Source organism: Spinacia oleracea, chromosome 3 (assembly GCF_020520425.1).
Source record: "Spinacia oleracea cultivar Varoflay chromosome 3, BTI_SOV_V1, whole genome shotgun sequence".
In the NCBI taxonomy this organism is placed as follows: domain Eukaryota; kingdom Viridiplantae; phylum Streptophyta; class Magnoliopsida; order Caryophyllales; family Amaranthaceae; genus Spinacia; species Spinacia oleracea.
In genome coordinates, this window is record NC_079489.1 from 14,264,743 (window position 1) to 14,280,493 (window position 15,751).

At 35.2% G+C, this 15,751-nt stretch overlaps 1 protein-coding gene across 2 annotated transcripts; it reads left to right on the top strand.

Moving 5' to 3' along the window:
* The first annotated feature begins 1,245 nt into the window (after nucleotides 1-1,245).
* On the top strand, nucleotides 1,246-12,275 carry LOC110798329 (prefoldin subunit 3). Of its 2 annotated transcripts, XM_022003508.2 has the most exons (6): nucleotides 1,252-1,517; nucleotides 2,765-2,822; nucleotides 8,300-8,371; nucleotides 11,222-11,341; nucleotides 11,423-11,524; nucleotides 11,960-12,275. In XM_022003508.2, the coding sequence occupies exons 1-6, from the start codon at nucleotides 1,381-1,383 to the stop codon at nucleotides 12,044-12,046; spliced, it is 576 nt and encodes a 191-aa protein (XP_021859200.1). In that variant the 5' UTR covers nucleotides 1,252-1,380; the 3' UTR covers nucleotides 12,047-12,275. The 2 variants fall into 2 exon arrangements, with proteins under 2 accessions (XP_021859201.1, XP_021859200.1); XM_022003509.2 differs by lacking the exon at nucleotides 8,300-8,371 and having other exon boundaries at nucleotides 1,246-1,517.
* The last annotated feature ends 3,476 nt before the right edge of the window (nucleotides 12,276-15,751 follow it).

Below are 15,751 nucleotides of genomic sequence, written 5' to 3' on the forward strand. Positions count from 1 at the left end.
TTCATTCAATTCTTTTTCTTAATGCTCGTATCCGGCCAAGTGTATCTCTTAAATAAATACGGATAGAGTAATAGTGATACTGCTGTAATAATTCAATTCATTCATCCAATCAATAATAATAAGCTTTCATTCTCTGAATTCTCTCTCTCTCAATGATGGTTGACATTCAATCTCAAGTAGAAAATCATCCTAGATGGTGATTTCTATCAAAATGTATAAGGAAAATACAAATAGAAATGGTAAATCAAAAAAATTAATTAGGCTGATAAATTTGAAGAGATTGTTTGGCGAAAACTCTACTCAACTTTGTCTACATGTCAAACTGTGTCGTCTTCATTGAGTACAAATCGAATCTCAATCTTCGCGAATTGATACAAAAACCATTGTTTTATGAATCTCCATTTAATCATTTGGAAGTTTCAAGTTTAAATTCAAGTACACAACACTTACAGAGATCTAGCTTCCCACGTCTATCTTCTCACAAGTTGGATTGACACATAAAATAAATTAGATGCTAGTAAAAGTAGATTGGCCCCATACATTATAATATCTTTTGGACTACCCAATTTAAAAGAAGCCAATGCTTAATCAACCAATGCGTATCTATTTTTTGTTTCTTTAAAGTGTTTTGGGAGTGACGTCAGTGGCTGAGTTAAAAATATGGTTAAGGCCTTATTCTATTTGAATTATTTTTGCATAAGTTTATATTATCTGCACTTACTTTGTTTGAAATAAGTCAAAATAAATCGAATAAAACAAAACATAAGTGAGTTCAATAGCAGTAAATATGTCAAAATGATCCGTGTACGTGCGCCGATAAAGACAATTCGATACACAAGCTGAAACATGTATTAAGAAACAAAGAAAGTAAGTTTCATGTGCAATAAGGTTTAGAAAAATTCCAATAAAATTTAACTATGTCATTAAATTTACTCTTAGGTCCAATAAAATCAGAAAAATATGGGAGATTTCAAGTGAAGAGAACACATCTTACGAGTGAGCCTTTTTCTTTACCCGGTAAAGGATGAACCAATAATACTTTCAAACTAAAAAGCTCGTCTTGCTCCCCAATAGGCCAATGGGCCACTACCCAAAAGAAAGCCCATTCTTGGTAAATCTTAGCCTGTTAGGTTGTCATACATAACCCATTAAAAGCCCAAAAACATAAAAAAACCCCAGCCCACCTATTCTTAACGATGTCGTTTGGCCCTTCCACGGTTCCACCGTGAGCCTCCCTCCCCTCCACTTTCCCAAGATTCAATAGCAGAAAATTCGTCACCGTCGTAATAACACTACAGTCCCTACTAGAAAAAACCTCCCGAAAACCCTCATTTTCTCTCTCTAAATCAAACACCACTTTCTCTCTCTACGGTGGTTGAAATGGCGGAGACTTCGTCGTCAACAGAGGTGGTAGAAAGGAGGGGAATCCCTGCCGCCGCATTCGTGGAGGATGTCCAGACTTACCTTAATAAATCTGATCTCGATGTCAACTCTGCTCTCGCTTCCTTTCAAGAACGGTCTCTCTCTCTCCTCAACTTCCTTTCTCTCTCTTTTTTTTTTATAATTAAAATCTTATTTGAGGTTTATTTTAGCTCATTTGACTGTATTTAAGGAATTATTGAGTATTTTTTGCTATGAATTCGTGAGAAATTGAGAGCAATGATTGAAAAAAAAGTAATTTTTGCTTGTTGATTCTAGCTTCAGTTTGTTAGTATGAATTAATTCAGTGAGATTAGTGGACAAATTACTGTAGTAGGATGAATTGGCATGTATTTTGCAATTTCACCTCCATTGGGTGACCAAATTTCAATATTAGTTGGCTGAACAACAGTGCATATAGTGGTTGTTGCGTCTCCGAAATCCAAATTTCATTACTCCGTAGTAGTTGTTGAATTGCCAGATTTTTATTCCAAATTTCACTATTAGTTGTTCCGTGCCAGAATTTTAGTCCAAATTTCATTCGTAGTTGTTGCATTGCCAGATTTTTAGTCCAAATTTCATTAGTATCGTTCTAATTTGTTGTTTCAATGTTCAGTTAGGTTATTTGATAATGTTTTTGTGTTTGTGGGTTAATCAAAGTCGTTGCTTCGTGTTTAACACTTCGCGTGACTGACATGTTAGGCACTCACGTTAGAGCTAATTGTACTAATCTATTAAATGATAAACAAACTTTGTTTTTGCCAATTATGCGTTGGAGGTGTCGAGGATCCTTGTGGTTGAGTTTCAGTGACTTCACTTGTGTGTTGAATAGAGTCAATAAAAAGAGAATAGGTGCTTTGTTAGCGAATGTGGCAAACAAACCCCATAAGTTTGATGTCATGTGCAAATTAACTCTCTGGCTCCAATTAAAACAAAAGGAGTAGAATTGCACATTACGCTAACCTTATGGTGCTTGTTTTCCACGTTTCTCGTGCTTTGTTTACCAGATATAAATGTATGACTTTCCATGCCCGACGAAATTGATTGTCTCTCATTCTTTTTCATTGACAGTACTGGTATTTGATTATATTTTGTATCCTTGAACCTTGTGTTAGCAATTTGGTAAGAAAAAGAAGCTTAGTTTCTTAATTTAGTTTGTTTCGTGAAGTAACTACATACATGCTTCTGCCTGTTAACCTTGTCCCTTGAGTAACCAGATATGTTGGGTAGAGTAGAAGGATAATTATTTGTCTGCATAGCATATAAATAGATTACAATAGAAATTAGAAGGATAAATTTTCCCATCAGAATACTATACCTTAATTGGTCCTAATTTTCTTGTCAGGCTTCAGCAATACAAGTTAGTTGAGATGAAACTTCTTGCGCAACAGAGAGATCTTCAGGTACTACTTTCAGTCCCTATTCTGTAAACACTTCTTTTTCTGTCAACTTTATTTTAGAATGTTCCTACTAGTTGCTTTCCATGAAATTGGATCATTTTATATGTCATAGGGGACCAGACGTATGTTCTACCGGTCGATTTAGATTATGTAGTACAACAGGATACTGGGACGGAAATGAGGAAAAGGCCAGAAAACAGAGAACCAAAATTGTAAATATGGGCACAAAAACTCCATAAATCACTATCATAAATTTAATGTTTTAAACAAAAAATGAATGAAGCACATCAATCCTCATCCAGCAATCTGCTTTCCAACTCAATGAAGGGGACAATTTTCAGAACTTTATTACCACAAAACAGCATAAACTTTATGAAGAATTGAAATTTCAGGAAAAATTAAGAAAAGAAGTGACAGTCTCAAAGTAGAAAATGAAAGGAAGGGGAGAGACAAAAGAATGGAAGCAGGAGAGAAAGAAAATGGAAAGGAAGAAGAAGAGAGATATTAAATTGCTCTGACGCCGTCGAGGATCGCTGGCACTGATGGTCACCGGAGAATGTCGATTGTTGTTATGTCTGGTTGATTAAGCCGCTAGTGGTTGAGAACTCAAAGAAGAGAGGAGAAGGAGGGAGAGAAAATACCAAGTTAAGGAGTATTGTCGTTTTCTTTTTGGGTTGAGATTTCAAATTTGTGAAATGGGCTCCTCTGACGGAGAAATTATGCAATTTATGATGCTTAGACTCTATGTTTTAGTGTGGGTACTTGACACTTTATAAGGGAAAATTCGTACTTCACTCATTCCTACTTTTTGTATGAATATATAACCAAGGAGAATATTCATGTCCTTGAGTTTTTGTCAGCACCCTGGATAATTGGAGATCTCATATCTCGTGATCTTCTAGTTAAATATTTGTTCTCAGACTCTTGGATCCACACCGTAGTCTTGCAATCTTGTGTGAGTCCGGGCATTATAGTGTGCACTATAAGATGAAGGGATACTGTGATACTGATAGGTATTTCTCACAAGTTTGCTAAACTTTCATTAGTTCTTAGACCATTACTGGATTTTACTGGTGAGAAAAAAAACATCAAGGCCTCTTGTATACTCTGAGATAAGAACTTAACAAATCAGAAAGTTTGTAGGAAGCCTATTCAAATAATGATTGGATAGCAAACTAGTAATAAAAGATGTGCCTATTAACTTCTTAAAGGAAAAATAAGAGGAACATCTTCTGTGTTTGTTGTTGATTTACATGTATGGCTTGTGGATCTGTATGGTTAGATAGAACATAATTACTACTACTCTCATGTTCTGAGATGTGAGCTTTGCCTCAAATAAATATCATTAATTGATTAGGCATAGAAGAGGGGGATTGTGAAGCTGGCCCAAGTGACATTTTGTAAGATATGATAAAGGATTCTAGCATCTCGATGATTGGATATACACCCAAGGCTTGTTGAAGGGGATACCACAATCCTCCAAGATACTCACATAGCATAGCGTAGAGGCATTCAAATCTTTGATGAAGGCACTTGAACTGTGGTATTCATAATTTTTAATGGCGAGATGTATAAAGACCTTAACACTCAAAGAGTATTTTAACCCATAGAGGATTACAACTTCTACATATAGACCAACAACAACGACACCAAGTTCAAGAAAGCGGCTTTTCTGTTGCAATTACAATGATTTGGGAACTTGATAATTAAATTATCAACTTAATGGAATTTGAGATATTGGAATCTGGAAGAGAAGGTATTCCTGAAGGCATGATTGGTGGATTACTCATTTTTTTCCCTGCCTGTTGATGTTTATGAGTCTGCATTACTATACTGACTGCAGTTTTATTGTCCTTATTACATAAAATATGATGTCTTCAGAAATTTGATTCTGTTCTAGTTTGTGATAGATGGAAGTTTGTTGAGTTTGTCAAATTTTCCCGTTTGTTGCCAATTTGACACCATAGGCAATTTTGTTTCATACAACAGAAACAGTGAATCTTACCTTCTTGTAACACTGCTTTAGTATTTTTCACTTCTAGTTGAAGATCTCGTATACTTCATGAATCTTTCTAAATTCGCCAGCAGTCCCCCACCTTAGCTGCCATGAGTTGGGCTCTTTCATTCTGCAAAGTAAAAGCCTAAATTTCTTCTTCTTATCACTTATCTGGCCTGTAAATTGGTAATCTTGACTGTCTAACCTTCATTTTCCCCCTCAGAGCAACACTTCCTTTTACTTAATATTCCCTTCGTCCCTGTCTAGAAGCCTCGTTCCTCCAAGACTCACGTTTTAGGAGAGGTGAACGAAAAAAAAATCAGATAATGGATTTGGTTGATTAACGGTGAAACATACAGAAGATGGTGGGATTTGGATGATTAAAGGTGAATATAAAAAGAACATAGTGGAGTACCGGGGTTTGGTTGATTTAAGGTGAATAAAAACGAATATAGCGGGGCTTGGTTGATTAGGTGAATAAAAAAAGAAGATAGTGGATAACTGAGATGTTTAAATAAGGTTATGATTTCGGGAACTTTTTTTTTATTGGTAAAGAAATACTTCCTTTGTTCTTTTTTAGTTGACACACTTTCCTTTTTGGGGGAACACACTCCTTATTTTAGTATGTTTTGTAATGTAAATTCCTATTATTCAAATTTATCACCCCTTAATTACTCTCTTTTACCCTGCCGTTTGTTTTTTCCCCTTTATTACCTCCCCAACTTCTATGTTCCCCATGGAAGCCCTCCCTCCCTAACCTTGTTCCTATAGCCACCATCTTCACCGCCCTCTAAATATTATCGAACAACATCCCACCCTTCTTTTCCTCCTCACCATCACCTCCACCATCCTCCCTTATTTTCGGCCTCCACCGTAAATGGTGTAACAAAAAACGAGGCCATGGTGATCGGAATCGGCCGGAGGTTGCTGATCTAAAGTGGCCAGGGCCAAATTTGACCTCCATGCCTTCGATTTTGTGAAAATACTCTTGCGACGTACAACGGTGGTATGTGAAGGTGGATTTATCTACCTATTTATTTCTCTTTTTCCCTCCCTTGTTCTTCATCTTATTCTTTAATACTCCTATTTTCTCCCAATACTATACATTATTACGATATGGGTTGTATTAGTTGCAACATGCGTCATTGAAAATAAACAAGAATTGAAGGAAATAAAATTTCATATTTTGATGACAATGCATCTGATAGTTTGTTTGATTGGTGGTTAACAAAATCAATATGCTGGAGGATAAAGTATAACCAAATAAAAATTGATGGTTTCATAAGGAAGCCATGAGGTTTTGTGCTCTATTTCAAATAAAATCTTAGATCTGTTGCTTTTTCTCTGTTTTCTCCCCTGTTTCAAATCCTAGCATTAAGGGCATTACGACAATTTACGAGAGGAATGAAGAAAAGCTGGATCAGGACCCTAGCTTTATTGCGAGCCAAAACCTTGTCTCTGTTTCAAATTTTATTTATTTATTTATTTTAAAACTAATAATTTTAGATCTGTTGTTTTTTGTTGAATTCTAGCTAGTTTTTATTATTTAGGTTGATTTTGATTTTTATTGCTGCCAATTTTAAGGTTGTTAAGACTTGGGAGTGTTGGTGATAATTGTAGCAGTACGTACGTGGTGGTGGTGTAATCGCCAGTGTTGCATATGATAGTGGTATTATGTTAGGACCAATGGTGTTAGCCGTTGTAGTGTAAGTGGCATTGCTAATGGTTTGCTTGACTGTCGATTAGTGGGTAAGGGTATTTTTTTGTTTTATATTCTTTTGCCACACTTTCTTAATATGTGTGCCAAACCAAGTGTGTCAACGAAAAATGAACGGAGGAAGTACTAGATAATGCCTAGAAGCACAAACCTAAAATATCCAAAAGGATGAATTACATGTTCCACAAAAGACTATATAGAGAAAAGAGAGCACAATGAAAACCTTGTACTAGCTTCGCCGCGATAACTTAAGCCATCTCCTCCATGCTGAATGAGCTTCATGTAACCCTTTACAACCACAAGGCAAATTGCCCTGTAAGATAATACTCTCTTGGACCAACTCGACGAAACCGTACCTGAAACCAAGACCTCATAACATCCTAAAATTAAATAATCCACAAAGTATCGATCTAACCTCTAAATTAAACTATCTAATAAGAGATAAAAAAAGAAGTTTTAAAAAATTCAATCTACATCTATAAGCAAGAAACCAATAACTAACAAATATAATGACAGATTACAAAACCAATCCAAAGAAATGAATTGAGGAAATCAAAATCCAAAGGTCTTGAATGACACTACTAACACCCTTATCCAAGCTCAAAGTAGATATTTCAGATATGGTGAAAGGCGAGCAAACGTTATAAACAAACCTGTGTACACAAACTCATAGTAGAGAAGAGATTAACCACATGTAAGCCTGACGGGGTTCCATCCAAAAGCTCGTACACGAGAAGAGATTGACCACATATAAGCCACCAATCTTATATGTTATCTCTTTCTTCAATGTAGATAACCAGTCTGATACTCACATGTGGATTATACTCTTAACAAGAGACAACATTGTGGACGGAGAGACCGTGATTTTTGGGAGAAATGAGACCTTTAAATAGGGCGTAGGAAATGTATCCTTTCGGCCCTGATTGAAAAGAAGATTTGTGCTTTTAAACATACAAACGTTTATTTTCTTGTTTTTTTTTTCCTATGAACTTAAATGAGTTGATGTCGTACTCTAAGATATTTATTTGTTCATATCAGGATCAGACTTGTTATGGTTAACTCTCACCATATATCAATGTTGATGTTGTTTTTTGATACTCCCTCCGTATTTTTTTAAGAGATACACTTGCCTTTTCCGGCCGTATTTATTTAAGAGATACACTTGCCATTTTTAGTAACTTATCAACCCCACCGTCTAATTAAATAATACATCTAATATATCCTATCACCCACCATCCTATTAAACAAATATTTTCATAAACCCACCTCACCCTCCACCCACCAAAATGACATGGTCCCCACATATTTAATTATTAAAATATCTATCCAACCCCACTTGCTTTATGATTTTATTTCATTCAATTATTCTTCTTAATACCCGTGCCCGGCCAAGTGTGTCTCTTAAAAAAATACGGAGGGAGTACTTTTTAGTTTGTGCTAAACGAAATAAGGTAGTGGTATACTACTTGATATCTATACAATCAATATTTTCCTAGATCTTCTATGCTAAGAGACCTTGATTTAGTACTTAAGGTTGTTGCCTTAGTCCCATTCACTTGTGAGAGAGAAAGATAACACCAGTTTTTTTTTACAGTATCATAATTGTTTGAAGAGTGGATTCATTCCTGCAGAAATGTTAATACTCTTCACTATCTTTCAACAAGGAAAAAAAAAAGTGCTTACAAAAATGTAGGCTGGCTTCGGTCAAATTTTAGTTCCTGATGTTACATTCTAAACTCCTAATATACCTTGAATGTGTTTTATCAGGCCAAGATTCCTGATATAGAGAAGTGCTTAGACATTGTTGCGACATTGCAAGCAAGGAAGGGTTCTGGTGAGGTTCGTTGCTATAGTGTTGTTGCTCCTTTTAAATTATGTATGTTGCTTTAGATGTTGACGCTTTTTCGTTTTTGCTTAAAGTTTATGTTATCGTATACTTTACTCAGTGAAATCAATGTCTATCAGGTACCTTTGTCTCAAAACACAATTGATGTTTATAATCTTTTCCTTTTGGCTAACATTTCTTACTCCCTAATCTTTATTACCGGTTTATTAAAATGCCGACCGCTCTCTAAAAAGGTACTGTTACTTGCTGCTTCTAAATCCTTAGTATGTGTGCAACAACCTTAACATTTTGTTAAGAAATGGACTTTACAAAGGTATATTCTCAGTAGTAGAGTAGATGGTCCTTGTGTTTCATATTAAGGGTAGTGTCTTTGTTATTGTTGATAAGCCTGCACATGTCTGACCTTCTCTTCCGCTACTACGGCACATAGGTTTATCTAAAAGTTAACACGTTTAGTTTCAAGATACGTGGTTTTCTTCTGCCCCTTTCCAAAGATTATGTTTAAATATTTTCTCTGAGGTGGACTTTAATACTTAAAGTTATAATGTTTTTACGTTGAATAATATCTAATTTCTTACATTAGACATTAAGCACAAATTGCATAGGAGCTCGATAATATTAAAAAGAAGAGTAATGATGAAAACAAGATTGAAAACTTCATCTAGCTTGTGCACAGTTTCACACTCTTAATATAACAGCCTCACACTCTGTAAAATGCTGGACAAAATTTTCTCGTAAGTGCAACACTACCTCAGTTTTTAAAAGCGCGCTTAAAGCCCTGGAAGCTCGGGCTAGCTCGGAATCCCGGGCACTCTCTTAAGCGCGCTTGCGTTCTTCTGCCAGCCGAAGCCTAGCGACATACAGGAAATGCGCGCTTCCTAGCGCTTTTGCGCTTCCTAGCGCTTTTGCGCTTCCTGTAGTCTTCTGGGAACAACAAACCCTTCTTTTTAATTAAAAAATAAAGCCACGTGACTTAATCTTCTTTTTTAAAAACGAATATGGGGGGGGGGGGGGGGGTTGATAACCCTAGTGCAATTTTTTTCCGTAGCCGATTTCTCTAGCCTTTTGTCGGATTCTGAATTTTTCTTTCATCTTTTCGATTTCTCTTTTCTTTTTCATCTTTTCTTTCCATATTTTCTCCATCTTTTCTGAACTTTTGAAAATTTATTATTTCTTTCTGGGTGCGCTTCGCTTACGAAAAGCGTGAGCTTTCGCTTAAGCTCCCGGGCCCTTTTGCGCTTCAGTGCACTTTGCGCTTTTTAAAACTAAGAACACTACAACTTATTTTACATGTGAGATGAACTAAGACGTGTCTCTTCCGACTTCCAACACGGCAGTCAACCATGTACTCAAATGCCCACACCAAAGTTTGTGCTAATGAGGAAGTCATAATAGGGTTGTTTATTTTGCAATTAGCAGTGAAGACTGTTTTTTAACTTAATCGCCAACACCAGATGTGTCTAAAGCTGTAATTGCTTTGTTGCTCTTTATGTTTCTGGTTTTTGTACGGTTATCTATGATTGATAACAAAAAGTGTTAAATTCTTGAAACTCCTTCGAAGCTGTACGGTTACAGTGTTACCATGTGGCCTTGCCGCCTTTTCAATTACTCCATTGCTTGGTTTGATCCAGTACATAAGAATATAGCCAAGCTGCCTCTGCAAATATGTTGGCTATCAACATACCAAGTTGGCTTGGCAAATAGTTGGTTAATCTTCCCATCTCTTTATCTCCGTGGAAGTTGATGCTACTTTTTCAATCAGTACAGAGTCCTTATTTTCTTTTTTTATTTCCGTGAGTAGCCTTTTTTTTTAAAATAAAAAAAAACTTTTCCTATTACAATCAGTACAGAGTCCTTATTTTCTTTTTTTATTTCCGTGAGTAGCCTTTTTTTTAAAATAAAAAAAAACTTTTCCTATTACAAGAACTTTCTGTAATCCCCTTTGGTTTACAGGAATATGCTTAGTGGTCAATGTAGTACTTCTGTAGTCAATCTTGACCAGGGCATGCTTTGTCGAGTTGGATCCTTTAAACTTATCAATGTGTTGCAATTTTTTTTTCTTCATGCAATTAGTTTGAGTTTCATCCTAATTTAGGATCCACACTAGCAGATTGTTGCTATTAGGGAGAACTGAGCATGTCCAATTAGCTAACTGGATATTGTCTGGCTCACACGAGATTACAATTTTCTCCTTCTTCCAGCCCCTTTGAAATTCTTTTTATAGTGGCTTTGTTAGGAGAGATCAGAAAGATGTGTATCATACAATCTCTTCTTGACTGGTGCTGTCTGAGCAGAAAAGATGCAGTAATTTCAGTATGACAAATCTGTACAGAAGAACCTTGTGTTCAGAGCTGGCTCCTTCGATTGACATAAGAACATGTGCCATAAGAGCTGACCCTGAACTTGCTTTCATCTGTTTATGACAACTTAGATTGAATAGAACGGCTAGACCACTTCCAGTTAGCATATGAGGAAAATCCGACCTCCAAAGCCAAGGAGTCAAGGAAGTGTTTTCTTGTGAGCTGCGAGTAGAGTGGGTTTTGGTCCTTTGTGTAGTACTTTGTACGGAGTATAACATTATACTCTAAGCCATAAGAAAAGGTTGACTGGATTTCAATTTATAGAACTTGACTACAACAAATGACTTCAAGTTTCTAGATGGCAGTATAGACAAATTATTCTTCTTGATTGATTTTTTAATTTAGGAATTGAACGGTCAAATAGCACAGTTTTCTAGAATTTGATCCAAAATCAATTTGCTGTTTTGTTTATTGCATTTACATTGCACCTGCTAATGAGGTATGTTTCAGAAGTGATCTGATAAGCATTCTAATGATGTGCAGCCCCTGCTAGCTGATTTTGAGGTCTCTGAAGGCATATTTTCACGAGCTTGTATTGAGGATTCAGATTCAGTATGCTTATGGCTGGGGGCAAATGTGATGCTGGAGTATTCATGCGAAGAGGTTGCTATTTGTCCTCGGAATTATTTCAGACCAAATATTTAACGCATTCAAGTCTCATATATCAATGCAACTCTTTTACAGGCCAATACTCTTTTACAAAAGAATCTGGAAAATGCCAAAGCCAGTTTAGAGGTGCTGGTTGGTGATCTTCAATTTATAAGAGATCAAACGACAATTACACAGGTGTGTTATGCTATTAGTTAGTGGAGTTGCATTCCTGTTTGCTGGCATATCTCTGGTGTAGATCTCATGTTTTAAAGGGCAAGGAAAAGTGAAAACCAATACCAATAAATGTTTAAAATGTCAGCTCGTGTGAGCGTATGCCCAGCCCTTCTCCCTTCCTTTTGGTGGGGAAAAGTGAGAAAGGGATCAGGGAACTTTTTATAAAAGCCACTCACGAGGTATGACGATTGTGTTGTCTTCTGAATTTTGGAAGGATTGTTAGATCACTCTTTGAATTCGACTTCTCTTAATTATTCTATAATCACCATCATACCATTACCCAGATGCTTACACTTAGGGCCTTCTTATAGGCCCGAATGTGGAAGTTTGTAAAACATAGTTGCTATTTATTGTACTAAGATACAACATAACTAACTGTAACTCATGAATTGGCAGGTTACAATCGCCCGTGTTTACAATTGGGATGTTCATCAACGTAGACGCCAAGCAGCTGTCCCATCTATTACCGATACAGATTTGTGAAACAGCCGCTGGCAACCTGTATAAGGAGGTGGTTTCCCTTGCTTTTCTTTTTGAGAGTTCACTTAAACTTCAATATTTGAAGTAGGCTAGTGCATGTATTGTATGTTCCTTATAAAAACTAAATTATATCACAATCTTATAATTTCAGCAGTAGTCTCGTTTTGTATTCTTCCCCCAGATTTCGGATTTTTCGCAGTCGAGTCGTGAAATAGTCAAATCTTTCTTTTCACTATGGTTTTCCATTGGCTGGAATCGGTTTATGTTGTTGAAATTATCACCACTAATCTTTGTTTTAGCCGTGATTTTGATAAGAAAATTTGGTGTTATCAAAAGCTTTGACTGAGTCAGTCTTGTAGTTTTCTTTTGTGGAGTAGATGATATTGACTCATGGTCATACTGATCATATAAATGGAATAATTCGTAGTTCAAAGTTCAAACATTTGAAATCTTTATGTTATAAAGTAAAAGCTGTCGGTTTATTTATCTAACAAAAATGCGTGAGATATATGTCAGCAGCAATTTGTCCTTAATTTATGTACAGATGATTGGATTTTATGTAGTTTTGCTAGGTGTAGTTCACATCCTATGTTCATCTTATGTCCCACGATCTCAAAGTGTGTCACGGCTTCTCCGTTTGTTGGTAACATTGTTAAAATCAGGCCATAAGACAGAGAGTGAGACATTAAGGCCACGTTTTGTTACGCGCTATTAGCGGGTTATGTTAGTTAGTTTGACTAGTTGATTACATCAGATGGTTGATCAATTGATTGTATTTATGATGCATTATATTCACCTGATTTTACTTAGTAACTTATATTATATGAACTTATCTAAACTGATCTGAACTCAGCTGTACTTTTCTGAACTTATATGAACTTACATGAACTTGTCCGAACTTATTACTCCGCATAACTAATCATTACTTATTTAAGTTATTAGTTGGGTAATTCTTATTTTTTCTGAACGTATCAAACCTATCTACACATATTTTATTCGAAATAAGTGAAAATAAGGTGAAAATAAAAGAGCTTTAGTTGTTTGTGTAGAAATGTTTGGTAGATACTCTGTTAGTTGTTTTGATTGTTAAATTGCAAAGTAATCAACCAGCCAAAAGCTCTTCCAATTGTTTTCTACACAAGCTTTTTGGAGTGAAAAAGCTCTTTTAAATAGTTTTTAATCGAACCCTTAAAATAGTTTTTGAAATACGAAGTACTCCCTCCGTCCCTTAATATTCGCACCGCTTTTCTTTTTGGGTCGTCCCTTAATACTTGCACCACTTCTACAAATGGAAATCTTTACCAATATTATATTATTTCTCACACTTACATACTACCCCACCTATACCCTTACTCCCTACAAAAAATCATTTAAAAATCCACATTCCTCACTCACCACTTCCCACCCCTTACCCATTTCTCACTAATTATATTAAAAAATACCCCACTATCAACTACCACTCATTAAATTAATAAGTCAATTCAAATATCTTAAACTCCGCACCGGTCAAACCGGTGCGAATATTAAGGGACGGCGGGAGTAATCAACAAGCTAATTTGCATAAATAAGCTATTTCTGTTTCAAATCCCCTAACCAAACATGCCTAAATGTGACAAATGATTCTAGGCTTATCCTTTTCACATCTTGAAGTAGTCCAAGACTAAGACTATAAGAGTGTCACCTCCTAGAGGTCTAGAACGATTTAAATTGAAAGATGAGTTTAATTATTTAGACTATTAACCATTTTGTTGTTATTAAGTAAACTATTTAGCTAACCCCACTTGGTCACTTTTTGACCCGTGACTAGTGGGGTTATGCTAATGTGACCATAACGTAAAATTAAGATATTGTTAATTGCTAATCTTTGACATGTATTTTATTGAGATTTGTTAATTATTTGTCACGAATTATAATAAAAAGAGGTGATCATGAAATGTTTAAAGTCAAAGGTTTGGACTGTTTTTCCTTGGGTTTCCAACTTATTCCTTCTCAGTTCTGACACCCCACACTTCTTCGTGATCCATGCAGTTGCTATTTTTGTATGCTCCTTTTTTTTTTCATTTTAAGAAGTGCAAAAAATATTTATTTTTAGTTTTATATTGTGAAGAACATAAAGTATCAGGTGCTAAAAAGTCAAATATGTAGTCATATAATAATAATGTGTTTATTTATTGGGTTTTCCAACATTTCTATGAGATACCAGCATTTTCAACTGGCAAGTTTCTTTGCGGTGGTCTATGTTTGCATCACTCTTTTTCTGTAAAGTAAGAAGAAGAGATCATGTGGTTTTCTAAAAACAGGGGAGCAATTTTCCTACCCTTGTACTGTTCGGGCCGGGCAGGCCTGTGCACGGGCCGGTTGGATACACGGCACGGTCAATGACGAAAAAATATCGGACGACATGGGCACTGAAAAGGCACGACTTGACATGGGCACGAACGATAGGTCGTAGGTTGAATTCAGGCCGTATTCTTTGAGAAAAAGTACGACAAGGCACGACCGGTTATGTTACTCGGACTCGGGTATGGGTGTCGGATAGGGGTATGGATTCGAGTGTCCCAGTAAAGTTAAAATTTCAAGACATGGGGACCCTGTCCTAATTTTAGACACGGGTATGGGGACATGAAAAAAAGTTACAGAAAAATAAATAAATTAAAGGAAAAGAAAATAAGAATTAAATTTCTTTTGAAAAAAAGATTGAAAAAGTTTTCTTAAAGCAGCCCATGCTTTAAACAAATAACAAAGTGAGTTTTATTTCTAATCAAACAGATATAGGATTAATCTAATATACATATATAAAGGAGACATATTTGCTGAAAGATTAGAGCGCCTCCTAGCATAACTAATGGTTTCGGCCAATGAAAAATAAGAATTCTAATTTCTTTTTGAATTAAAAAAATCAAATGTCACGTAGATAATTAATTAGGTGTCACGTAGATATTTTAATTAATTAATTATTAATATATACAACTCCATCGAAAATCAAACACTCTAATAATTAAAAAATAATCGATTGCCATGTAGATAATTAATTAGGTGCCACATAGATATTTTAATTAATTAATTACTAATATATACAACTCCATCTAAAATCAAACACTCTAATAATAAAAAAATAAATCTAAAATAAAATTCATCCAAAATCAAACAATAATCTAAAATAAAATAAATAAAATTCAATTTAAAATTAAACATTAATCCAATGTTAGAGCACCGCGTAGAAAAATCTAATGGCTTCGGCCAATGGAGGAATATTTGCTGAAATATTAGAGCGCCACCTAGGATTACTAATGGTTTCGGCCAATGAAAAATAAGGTTTTTAATTTCTTTTTGAATTAAAAAATCAAGTGACACGTAGATAATTAATTAGGTGCCACGTAGATATTTTAATTAATTAATTACTAATATATACAACTCCATCGAAAATCAACACTCTAATAATTAAAAAATAATTGATTTCCACGTAGATAATTAATTAGGTGCCATGTAGATATTTTAATTAATTAATCTAATATATATATATATATATATATATATATATATATATATATATATATATATATATATATATATATATATATATATATAAAGGAGGCATATTTGCTGAAATATTAGAGCGCCACCTAGGATTACTAATTCTTTCGGCCAATGAAAAATAAGATTTCTAATTTATTTTTGAATTAAAAAAATCGATTCCCACGTAGATAA